The sequence below is a fragment of the Contarinia nasturtii genome, unplaced genomic scaffold (genome assembly GCF_009176525.2).
Source record: "Contarinia nasturtii isolate CC-2019 unplaced genomic scaffold, AAFC_CNas_1.1 Cnas_scaffold_1037, whole genome shotgun sequence".
NCBI classification, from domain to species: Eukaryota; Metazoa; Arthropoda; class Insecta; order Diptera; family Cecidomyiidae; genus Contarinia; species Contarinia nasturtii.
Window position 1 is genome coordinate 750,152 of NW_022198383.1, and position 11,744 is coordinate 761,895.

Genomic DNA, 11,744 nt, shown 5'->3' on the forward strand with positions numbered 1-11,744 from the left:
ATTTGTGCCCAATTACAGAAGTACAAACATGAGGTTTTCCATTCTTTGAATATGAAATGATGCCGAGCAGTTTTTTGGTTTTCGTAATAATCGGTCCTAATATAAAATGCACACAAATGAAATGATTGTTTATTTCTATTTTGAATTGATAAACATACCTCCGACATATTCAAAAATAACAATAAAATAACACAGAATTGTTTTTCATTATCCAAACTGACGGAACCAGAATATAGATCTCGGCATACATCGAAATTTTCCATCGTTGAATTAAAATATCGCAAATGAGTGTCTGCATACTTTCGGTAGATCATGTTTGATTGCGAATACCCCAAAGCCGTAATTGCGTCACCTGTCTTTATCTTGTAACTTTTATAAACCATTTTAAGCTTACCAATCTTTAAACCGAAGTTTAAAGCTTCCTTGAGTTGGATTACAGCTAAAAAATTATGCATTAAACACTTAAAAATATAATTGGATTTATTTTGCCTTGCCTATGTCATTTTGCCAAACACCTTTACTGCATTCAGAATATTTTGGATGAACGATGATTTCTTCATCGCTGACATCAATTTTATAAAATGGTTCATCACTATTGACGGAAGCGACCGCCAATGTGATGGCACCTCTGTTGACCACACAGTTTGCGGCAGTTATTATTTTATAATTTGATATTATAGTGGCACCACATGTATAAGTCGTGAAACTGGTACTATTTTTCTTATATATTATCAAAGCCACATATTTATGGTCGTTAATTTCATAAACTGTCAATATGAGAAAAGATAAACAGATTGAAACATTTTAATTTTGCAGAAAAATACCTAGTTCAATGCTACTTCCACGAAGTTCCTAACCAGATTAACCACAGATGAGAATCGAATATCAACAAAAAGTTGAAAATGAAATAAATTTTAAAAAATCTAGATAGACTATTTCAATTAGTTAGAACGAATAAAGACCGAAAATGAGTTTTTATAGGCAGGCCAAATTTAATTTTTAAAGCTATACTCACTCTTGGATATAGCTTGGCAATAAATTCACGGTAGACAGAGATGGAAACAACGCCAAAAAATTTATTGTCTTTCGTAAGGGAAACACCACATTTATATTTCAATAAGACATCATGATTAAAACATAAAAATAATAATTTATAAACCTCCTGAATCCCCCTAGTGCATTCGTAAATTCACACAAGAATGTCGTCGATCATCGACTATAGAATATCCATATTCTTGACGATATAGATTTTGACATTCTTCCAAATCTCCAATGGTTGAATTAATGCGGCGCAAAAATGGTTTATTTTCCTTGAATATTCGTTTGGGATGTTTTGATTCCGTATATCTAAGGGAAATGTTTCACATTTTGTAAGTTTCAGCATGAAAAATATGTGCATTCAACCAATTTACCCCAACATAGTAACATGATCGCCTGGCATTGGAATATAATCTTCATCAACCATTTCCACTTTATCAACCTTTGAGTTGAATTTTAACGGGGTTCTCAAAATAATTACAGCTGAGATTTAAATAGATAACAAAATTATTAACATAAACCAACACTTTTTAATTTTTATTATTTCAGTTACCGATATCATTACCCCACGGTTCCCCCATATCAAATTCTGGATGCATTACAACATCTGCATCTCGGGTAAAGTTTTTATATTGAAGCATTTAATATAAGTTTACCGTGCCCGCTATCACGCTAAAAGTTTCGGTTTCATTGTACACGCAATGCGCTAAAATATATGTGAATATACCAGACTAAAACACTACGAGTAATACCTGCTGTCACTACTTTCCATGGCGATATAACCGCACCGCCACAATAACAATAGTTAAGTCCATTTGTGGTTATGCGTACTATTACAATGCAATATAGTTACCAAAAGTAGGAGTTATGAGTATCGTTTACGTAGTACCAAATTCCAACCATAAAATTATATTCTTCGATACTACCTACTAAAATGCCGTTCACAATGGCTTCCACAGCAATACCAATTCTTGACGGCTTATGAATGCAAATTAAAATGTATGAAAGGGAGAGATTTTTTATGAAAAAAATGAATTCACTTACAGAATATTCCGTACAGAAAATCAAGGCAAATAACACGAGATACAATTTCATTTTTTTATATATATTATTTCTCGAGTCGATTCGAATTTTAGAGTATTAGTATCGAATACAACAGTCTAACAGACCTTAATTTATGCATTTCGGTTTCATTTAAAAAGTAAGCTTGCGTATGTAATCCCATTTATTTCATTTTTTTTCTATTCAACATATTGCCTGAATATTCGTAATTTTTCCAGGCTTGAATTTTATTTAAATGAATGGCTGTAAGTATGTGTTAATGTAATAGCTTCGAATAGCTTATTGAGAAGGAGTTAGTAACTTCTCAAATATTAAAAAATGGAGGAGCTTATTACACCTACTTTAAAATCGAAAATTCTCTTTTTCTAGTTTTAGTTGAAGAAAAATGTATTTTAAGATAGGATAGGCTTTTTGAACGATCAGAGCATTCACAAACGAATAATTTTTAATTAAAGAAATTGCGCAGCAATAATTTATGCCCGAATATAATGACGACTTGCGACAAACGAGCTAAGCTAAATTTTACAAAAATTCCAAAAATTACTACATATGGTTTATAAATTGTCAGAAATAAATAAAAGTCGACGTATAAAGTCATTATTCGTTGAACAGTTAAGAAGTGGTTAAGAAACAGTTAAGACCAATATTCAAAAGAATAGAGAAGAAATGTACAATTTTTACGGCTGCTTCGTGGCATTAATCGTTTTTGAAGTATTTGTGAGTTAATTTATTACATTTTCTTTTGTTTCCATGTAATACATTGAACGTATTAACCATTTTTTTTCGAAAATATTTTTTCTGTTCACTCAAGGTAATTCAATGCGATGCTGTAAGGAATAATGCAAAAAGGGCTCGAAAACTTGCTAATGATGAAGTCAAATTGCCGTATGAAGTGATAGGGAATATACTCCACAAAGGTGGTTTAAAAGCAACGAAAGGAGCAGGACGATCAAAAGCACTAATTGCCGGATCCAAAGATGCCATGAGCAGAATTTTTGAAGACCGCATACTCGTAATTGATAATTGGACGACTCTTAACCGTTCTGTTGAAACAAGTGAGCGTCAAGAGCATAAAGACGGCCAATTTTATTTTGACTTCGGAAGCTATGCCAGACTAGTGTCACTCTTTGAAACATTTGGTAAACATGCAAGACGCATTTCAATAAATTATCGCTCCATGAATGCAACAGTCAGACGTGAGATAAACAAAAACATTATCAATAAGTATGCAAACTATTTAACTGAGCTTAAAATTTATGTTTACAATGATTCGGGAATTTGGGAAGAAATATCGAATGAAAATGGACAAATTCAGTTCCCGAATGTGGAAAAATTTACCTATGTATGCGATACCGCTGATAGTAGTAGAAAATCATTTAATTTGAATGCAATATTCCCCAAACTTGAATCTTTCAAGTTGATTGGTTCCATAAAAGACCCGAACTGCTTGGTAAACGTCACGAATTTAAAAGAATTAACGCTGCAAACTCCTTCAATACCAGAACACCAATTCCAAGATATTTTTGCAAAAAATAAAAAAATATCAAAGCTTAACTTTTCACCCCAAAAAACAGAGACTCTACAATCGATCGGCAAATATTTGAAAAATTTGCAAACACTTAAAATTAACAGTGCTGGCGATGAGTTTTTAACCGGGGGTAATCGTGTCCAAAATCTTACATCAGTGACAACTTTCGTCGTGGGAATTGATGAAACAAGACTGTTAACAGGAGGACTGTCATTTAAAATGCCCAATTTGAAAAGGCTAATTGTGCGCGGAGAATACATCGATCAACAATTGTCTGATTTTATCAATCATTTCAAAAATTTGGATATGGTAGAAATCAAACCATATGATGGTATATATGATGCAGTAGAATGTATAGAAAAATTGACGAGTGTCAAAGAGTATATATCCCCATTTAACTGTTCACAATTGGCATTCTTAGAGCCGTTTTTCGAAACATTCGATAGAAAAAAATCACATTTGAATTCATTAAAATTGATATGCATTGATAATTTAAAAGAAGGCTATTCTGAAGCAGTTATGGATTATATCAATGATCAGTTAATAGCATTGAAAAAACCGACATGGACTCTATCTGATGAAATGGAGGATGAAACCAATATAAACTATTTGTTGATTAAACGTAATCTATGAATTAGTAAGCTTTCCGTTCCAATTTAATTTCGCATGAATTGCCAACATTGTTTGAATCTAAAATGTGAATGGTAAAGAAATAAAAAAAAGAGATACGTATTTAATGAATTGTGTTTGCTATTACTGGATATAATTAGATTTTTGGAGAAGTTCCATTTCGATATCTAAATACGTCAATTGGTGATTGTAGTTCTTTGATATTTAATTTGAGCAAATTTTTGAAACGAAGTTATAGGCCATCCATAAATTTTGGATTGTGCTCTGGATGTATAGTTCGATGATTTTTCATATCGCTGAACTATTCTAATGAAAAATTGCTTATGGAAAAGCTCATATCAGTGGACTCATAATTTATTAACATTGTCAAAAATTTTGCCAAAACTTTGAAGAGCATAACATTTCGAAGATATATGTAGCGATCTTTAATTTGAAATTAGATTATTTTCCTTGTTTACATCTCAACAAACAATTGCCGCTGTATTTTACTTTAAACTGTACAGTTATTTGAAATTAAAATTCTCTTGAATAATAATAATAACAATTCTCTTCTATATACGTGTTAATCTGAACACTGCAGTGTTACCTTAAAAACAAGTATAATAACATTTTACATGAAAATCCACAGAATAAAAAATCATGTTTCGAAAACGACGAAATATGTTCAAATAATTCTGTATAAAATATTTTAATTAAAATTCTATGGCTCAATCATCGAGGAGATAAGCCAAAAAAATCCAGTATGACAAAATGACTCAATATTTTTTCAATCGAGTGTTTGTTTACGCCTTGAAATGTCAAATTCAAATTAAGTTGTTTGCGTGTGGAGAAAATTGTTTTGCCCAAAGTAAATTGTGGTGATACAGACATGTGACGTTTCGCATCCTGTCAAATTTGGCGCACAATACATTTCAAGCCATTCTATCAATACAGAGTTATATTACAGTCCGATCTGGAGGTGAACCAGGAGGAAAAAATAAGAATGACATTTGAAAAATATTCGAACTGAGACTCAGCTCAAAAAGGCTTCATTTCACATCTATTTATTTTTTTAACAACATCAAAAGCCACTTGAACGTATAGTGTTTCAACTCAGAAGCAAATATTACAATTATATAGATTGTTTACACAAACAGTAAAAATGACAACGCTTCTTCCGTACCGCACTGAATACAAGAAGGGTAATACATCCGCTAGTTGCGAGAAATGTCAAAAATGTATTTGCGAAGGCAGTATTCAGATTAGTTTTATGCAACAGGTGAGTGACACATATTGGGATACAAATCTGAACTCTGAACTAAGTGAAACGATTTATTTTATAAAGGGCATAAAAGACGATTATATGGAAGCAAGATGGTTTGATGTGCCTTGCTTCTTTTCGATACGTCAACCTGGATCGGAAGACAACATCGATGGATTCGCAAACTTAAGATACAAAGATCAAATGGAATTGCGGAAATATTTGGGTAAATAGCATCTTGTATCATTTGATCGTGACTTTCCTCCATTGTGTGGCATATTTTTAAGCTTATTTTTGAATTAACATCCATTAGCTGATAACAAAAATGTCCCGCAAACAATGACTGATGAGCAGTCATCCTCGAAGAAGCATTGTGTTAGATCTATCGATCTCACATTGGAACAACAAATTGAACAACAAAACGACGCATTCTTTGCTATCTATGACAAACTGAAAACACTGAAGACTACAGAACTTGTTACGATTTTGAATTCAATGCACCAATTTGTGCCTGAAAGTAGTATAGAGGTAAACAATATTATACGGTTTTCTGAAACATTTATTTTTAGATTGAAGTGTATTGTTTTTTCACCCATAGAAGTTGAATCACGTGTGCGACATCATTTGCTTTGGTGCTTTGTCACCATGTCCGACATGCAAAAATGGTAAACTTCTGTTCCGAAATTCAGTGTATTGTTGCAGTGGCTACGATTCACCATGGACAAAATGTCCGTACTCAACTAAACAACCGCTGCGTGTGTCAATTGAGCTGCCAATAGAATATCAAACAATGTTGACCGTAGATTCTAAAGTTCAGACACGCATTCTGCGAAATGTCACTGAGTTCAATGAAGATGATTTTGAGTAAGTCTTTTTGTTTTGTTTTTTTACTTTTGATTTTGATTGTTTTTTCGCATGATTGAATTATTGAATTATTCGCATGATTTCAGATCATACACCAAACAACCACTATTTAACATGGAATTTTTTATTGTTGGCGACACAAAATACCCAAGAAATGTTATCGAACACAAGATTCGTGCAATGGGCGGTCGACTAGTATCAGAAATGCATTCCCGTCTGGCTGCAGTCTTTTCAAATGAGGATGTTGTGAACAAAGGTGGAGAAGACATAATGCGGGTTTTCATTCTTCGCATCCAAGTCATATCCGATGAATTGCTTGACAGCTTCTTGGAAAACGATCCAATTGAATTGATCGCCAAAAGTGACTTGAGCAAATGGGGTAAAGATGTACGTTTTTTACATATTTTTTCTGCTTTTTTATGTTTTTTTGATTCACTAATGAAGATGCTACATTCTTCGATTTATTTCCCATTTTAGCCATATGAACGGATGCCAGAACAAAAAGACGCTTTTAAGATAACGACGCAAAATCAAACAAACAATACCAATGAAATGGGTTCAATGAAGACGACGGTTTACTGCGAAGGTACTCTACGATACGAAGTCGTGCTGGACTTCGTTGATATCAAAATGAACAAGAACTCGTTTTGTAAATTACAGCTGGTCCAAATATATTCTACAGCTCTGTAAGCATAAAATAAAAATGAAATCGCTCCTGATTCGTGTGGAAAAAATAATGGATTCTTTTTGCAGTTGCTATGTATTTGAGACAAAGGGTCGAATCAGTGCCACTTCATCTGGTTTCACCAATAAAAAGCACACCTCAAGTTTGGAACAGGCAAAGAATTTATTCAAACAAATCTTTTTGGATCTGACTGGCAATGAATTTGGGGCGAGCCATTTTGAAAAGAAACCAGGAAAATACAATCTCGTGAAAATTGATAACGACATTCAAAGTCGTAAAGTTACAAAAAACAATGTGCCGACCAAATTAAGTGCACCCTTATACGAGTTGATGCAATTGCTGTTTGCTGATGAAGTAATGAAAACGACGTTACTCGCATATTGTTTGGTTTTCGATAGTATGCCGCTAGGTAAAATTCCGCCAAGCGAAATCCTAGGCGTCAAAAATCTCTTAGTAGAGATCTCATCGATGCTGAGTTCAGGTAACTCGCATGAAATTATCGGGGCATCGAATCGATTTTATTCGTATTTTCCACACGATTGTGGTTTTCGTCGGCCGCCACTCATTAATTCATATGGAATGGTCCAGCAAAAAATTGAAATGCTACAACGCATCTTAGATAGAGACATAATATATAAAACACTGACAAGTCCATCAAACAAGGAAAGAAACCTTCTCGATGTATGCTATGAACATTTACAAGATTCGGCTGAAATAACAATGCTCAACAAGTCATCGGGAATGTATACACAAATATGTAACTACGTCAATAATACACAATTGCACAACGACCCAACGGCAAACTACGATCCAGGTCCATGCAAAGTAGACGATGTATTTGTAGTGGAACGTCATGAAGAAATCCTGCGGTATCAACCACACGAGGAAAATTTCAACCGCCAACTTTTGTTTCATGGAACACGCATTGAAAATTTGGTTAGCATCCTGACGAGTGGCTTGAAAGTTATAATGCTTGGATCACATTTTTCAGGATCGGCGTTTGGCAAAGGTCAGAATTTACAAAAAAATACTACTTTTAATTTGTTTTTTTTTATATATATAGCAATTTTATTTCTCTTTCTTTTCGCATCAGGTATTTATTTTGCAGATTCAGTAACGAAATCGGCTAGATATTGTCATCCGATCAATAGAACTGGTTTGGTATTGTTGTGTGAAGTTGCTGCCGGCCGAACTGATTTTCGATATGATTTTCAAGTTTCCCAAATGGTTGATCACTGCGAATCGGTTCAGGCCATAGGCATGCATCAACCAGATCCGCTGCACATACGGCCCGATGGTTTGAAAATTCCAAATGGTAAACTCGAGGGGCAAATCACTTAAAAATTACTTATTAATTATTATTGATTGTTTTGCGATTATTCTTCGATTAGTTTCGATTATCGTCATTAATTGTAATATATGTATTACGTATGAGATTGTGACGATGATGGAAATTGACGATGATGGAAATTGAATCTATGTGAAATAAAAAGAGAGAGAGAGTGTGTGTGTGGATGAGTGAGTAAGTGAGTGATAGATGATTGGGAAACCATTAGAATGTAAGAGAAAACATACAAAAGAAACAAAAGTCACAACAGCAAATAAATTGCTGATGAAAAATTGAGATTTGGTAGTAGCAGCGGAGAGAACAACACACAAAGAATCAATGTTGTACACACAATAGCATTGCATCGGAACAACGTCACAACGACGACAACATGGCGACGCAAACGGATAAACGAAAACTGTATCAACAGCAACAAGAAATCACATTCGGGTGAGTTCGTTTGAATACATATTCTACTCTGTTGTCATAATGTCATGTTTTGCATAGTAGCTAATGCATTCGCTGTTCAATATCGGCCACTGTCAACGACAAGGCGATTTGAATGTGTTGGTGCGAGAGTGTATTTGACTGTGACATTTCAAACCAACAAGCCGGCAACAAGTCACATCGTCTTGAACCATCATCAGTGTAAGAACTAAAATTGCTGCGCATAAATTTTCAGTTTGCATTGAAAGTGAAATATTCTCTCGAATTGGAATTTTGTCGGTTTTTCCAAAAAAAGTGTTCGGTAAGTATTATTTTAAAATATAATATTAAACAGAATTTTCGAATTTTTTTACAAAAAATTGACTGCATGCTAGAATTAGATTGAGATAGAGAGAAACACATTGAACACAATACAAAATCATGTTAAATCATGAATTTCATCATTGCGCACATTGGATTACGGGTACCGTTAGCCAATAGTGCGACGCAGTTTCTCATGATTTTTCAAAGCCCACTTTGACTACGATATGCAATTGAATCTTTTTTTAAGTTTTTTTTTCAAATATTTTTTTTTGTTTTCAACATTCATTCATTGGCAGGAACAACAAATCGAACACATCAAATGTCGAAGAAGAATATGGACACATTTTTAGTTCTTACACTGGTAATCGTTCACAAACCGACCACAACGATGTCAGAACCCGGAAAATATGAATACAAAGGATCGGTAAGTTTTTTTGCATTGCATTTTCTTCATTGTGAAATGAATTTTAATTCTATCGTATCGAATTTGTATCGTTCAGTTTCTATTTTGCCCAAACTACGAACCGGTCCGCAATCGTATTCTTTCCGGCAACAGAAGTTAACTTTAGCATAAAGTTAAAGAAATGTATCTGCGGTCGTTCCCGGGGGGGTATGTTTCAATTCGAATCAATTTCATTGCTTTCATTTAATTTCATCTACTGCAATTCATGTTCATTGTTTGTTTTTCTGTTATTGTATGTATCTAGGTAGTGACCAGCAGACCCAGAAGTACTATTCTATAGTAAGCTAGTATTTTTTTTATTCTCTTCCACAGAAATCGACGATTACAACTACCAAATCTCAATTTAAAGCAATTGCTGGACATTAATTTGTTGTGGCTATTGCTTTGCAATTTTTTCATTATATGTTTTCGATTATTTTCGATTATTTTCCGATTACTTATCGATTATTTTAAATTTTATTCTTTTCTTTTGTGATTCTCCCCTTAGGTAAACTTGTCAAACGGACTGTTAAAACACCACTCGTTTTCAATGAATTCGTGCTGTTTGACGAGTCACGAGTGAAAATAAGATATCTGGTCAAATTGAAATTCACCGGACAACAAAGATACAGAAAATGAAAATTGATCGCAATTTTTTTTCCATACTTGAAACTCGTATTCACAGCAATTTGTGAATCTTGAAACTTATGTTTAGCTTCTTATAAGCCAATAATGATAAGAATAAAAAACTCAAAAATATAAAATTAAAAAAAATGGTTTTTTTATTTAAAAATAATTTGAAAGTCATTTTCATTTTGTCAAACCACATAAGTTGCTAAAATGTGAGAATGAGTCAACAATCATTGTATACAAAAAAATTATGACATTTCTGCCGATTTCTGTTCACATTACACCAGAAATATGAATACTTCATTCTGAATGCGCAGTTGATTGTAACGGCGCTATGTATATATAAAAAACGTAAGTCGCTCAGCTAATTCGCATAAGTTGCGAAAAATGCCGAAAACCTTTTCAACATAATGTCATTCGGATTGGTTGTATGTACCAGGTGAGTGTTTCTGTGATTTTGTTTTGCATAAAATATACACAAATGCGAACTCTGAACTAAATTAAACGATTTGTTTAACAAAGAGCATAAAAGACGATTATTTGGAAGCAAGATGGTTTTATGTGCCTTGCTTCTTTTCGATACGTCAACCTGAATCGGAAGACCATTGATGGATTCGCAACCTTAAGATACAAAGATCAAATGGTATTGCGGACATAATTAGGACATAAATAGCAACTCGTATCATTTGATCGTGAATTTCCTCCATTTTGTTGCACATTCTTAACCTCATTTATAAATTAACATCCATTAGGTGGTCATAAAAATGTCCTGCAAACAATGACCGATGATTCGAATTTCTTCACATTGGAAAAACAAATTAAAGAACAAAACGAACAATTCTTCACTACTTATGAAAAACTAGAAAATATGAGGGATGAAGAACTTGTTGAGTTTTTGAATGAAATGCTCCAATTTGTGCCTAGAAGTAGGGTAGAGGTATTGTATTGTTTTCTGAAACATTTATTTTTAGATTGAAGTGTATTGTTCTTTCACCCATAGAAGTTGAATCACGCGTGCGACATCATTTACTTTGGTACATTATCACGTTGTCCGGCATGCGGATTTGGTAAACTAGTGTTCCAAAATTCGATTTTTTTGTACCGGTACGATTCACCATGGACAAAGTGCCAGTATTCAACTAAAGAACCGTTACGCGAGTTAATCGACCTGCCAAACAAATTTCAAAATTTGACGCGCTCAACTATTCAGTATTTGGTAAAGATGAAGGTATTAAATGAGATGCAGATAAGATTCCAGATAAGATTGTATCTATTATCTTATCTTAATCTTAGATTTTTTAACGTTATCTCTTAAGCAGTATCTAGATTCTTTTTAAGACGTCTTCACACTTTTTGAAGCAACCATAAATTTTAACGAATTTGTGGTATTTGACGAGTCACGGGTGAAAATAAGATATCTCGTCAAATTAAGATTCTTATAGCTACTTGCCTTAGTACCTAGAGTTGATCAGAAGAAAAAAATGGAAATTAATCAATAGGTAATGGAACAGAATGGAAAATGAATCGAGGATGGATCAGGAATTGTAG

General features: G+C 33.5%; 3 protein-coding genes across 4 annotated transcripts; 2 read left to right on the top strand and 1 right to left on the bottom strand.

Annotated features, from left to right (window-relative positions):
* Positions 1-480: 480 nt before the first annotated feature.
* LOC116343649 lies at positions 481-1,735 on the bottom strand. The gene is made up of 5 exons (XM_031771851.1): positions 1,592-1,735; positions 1,413-1,521; positions 1,194-1,347; positions 825-852; positions 481-767 (listed from the first exon to the last, which is right to left on the bottom strand). The coding sequence occupies exons 1-5, from the start codon at positions 1,677-1,679 to the stop codon at positions 481-483; spliced, it is 666 nt and encodes a 221-aa protein (XP_031627711.1). The 5' UTR covers positions 1,680-1,735.
* A 945-nt stretch (positions 1,736-2,680) lies between these two features.
* Positions 2,681-4,365, top strand: LOC116344032. Its single transcript, XM_031772395.1, has 2 exons — positions 2,681-2,817; positions 2,912-4,365. Exons 1-2 carry the CDS (start codon positions 2,767-2,769, stop codon positions 4,259-4,261), a joined length of 1,401 nt encoding a protein of 466 aa, XP_031628255.1. The 5' UTR covers positions 2,681-2,766; the 3' UTR covers positions 4,262-4,365.
* Positions 4,366-5,153: 788 nt separating this feature from the next.
* Positions 5,154-10,334, top strand: LOC116344376 (poly [ADP-ribose] polymerase-like). Of its 2 annotated transcripts, XM_031772881.1 has the most exons (9): positions 5,154-5,516; positions 5,583-5,724; positions 5,812-6,026; positions 6,097-6,362; positions 6,449-6,749; positions 6,840-7,048; positions 7,116-8,056; positions 8,141-8,362; positions 10,075-10,334. In XM_031772881.1, the coding sequence occupies exons 1-9, from the start codon at positions 5,400-5,402 to the stop codon at positions 10,203-10,205; spliced, it is 2,544 nt and encodes an 847-aa protein (XP_031628741.1). In that variant the 5' UTR covers positions 5,154-5,399; the 3' UTR covers positions 10,206-10,334. The 2 variants fall into 2 exon arrangements, 1 of the variants encoding a protein (XP_031628741.1); XR_004201406.1 differs by lacking the exons at positions 5,154-5,516; positions 5,583-5,724; positions 5,812-6,026; ... (3 more) ...; positions 7,116-8,056; positions 8,141-8,362 and adding exons at positions 8,982-9,122; positions 9,421-9,548; positions 9,832-9,866 and having other exon boundaries at positions 10,075-10,192.
* The last annotated feature ends 1,410 nt before the right edge of the window (positions 10,335-11,744 follow it).

What these genes read in the sequence shown, in the direction of transcription:
- LOC116343649 (XM_031771851.1), bottom strand. Translation starts at nt 1,679, where the DNA reads ATGCTTCAATATAAAAACTTTACCCGAGATGCAGATGTTGTAATGCAT. An exon ending in GATCATGTTACTATGTTGGG is followed by an intron (nt 1,348 to 1,412) that starts GTAAATTGGTTG and finishes CATTTCCCTTAG; the next exon opens with ATATACGGAATCAAAACATC. An exon ending in TGGAAGTAGCATTGAACTAG is followed by an intron (nt 768 to 824) that starts GTATTTTTCTGC and finishes TCATATTGACAG; the next exon opens with TTTATGAAATTAACGACCAT.
- LOC116344376 (XM_031772881.1), top strand. Translation starts at nt 5,400, where the DNA reads ATGACAACGCTTCTTCCGTACCGCACTGAATACAAGAAGGGTAATACA. An exon ending in GGAATTGCGGAAATATTTGG is followed by an intron (nt 5,725 to 5,811) that starts GTAAATAGCATC and finishes AACATCCATTAG; the next exon opens with CTGATAACAAAAATGTCCCG. An exon ending in CAAATATATTCTACAGCTCT is followed by an intron (nt 7,049 to 7,115) that starts GTAAGCATAAAA and finishes TTCTTTTTGCAG; the next exon opens with TTGCTATGTATTTGAGACAA.
- LOC116344032 (XM_031772395.1), top strand. Translation starts at nt 2,767, where the DNA reads ATGTACAATTTTTACGGCTGCTTCGTGGCATTAATCGTTTTTGAAGTA. An exon ending in TAATCGTTTTTGAAGTATTT is followed by an intron (nt 2,818 to 2,911) that starts GTGAGTTAATTT and finishes TGTTCACTCAAG; the next exon opens with GTAATTCAATGCGATGCTGT.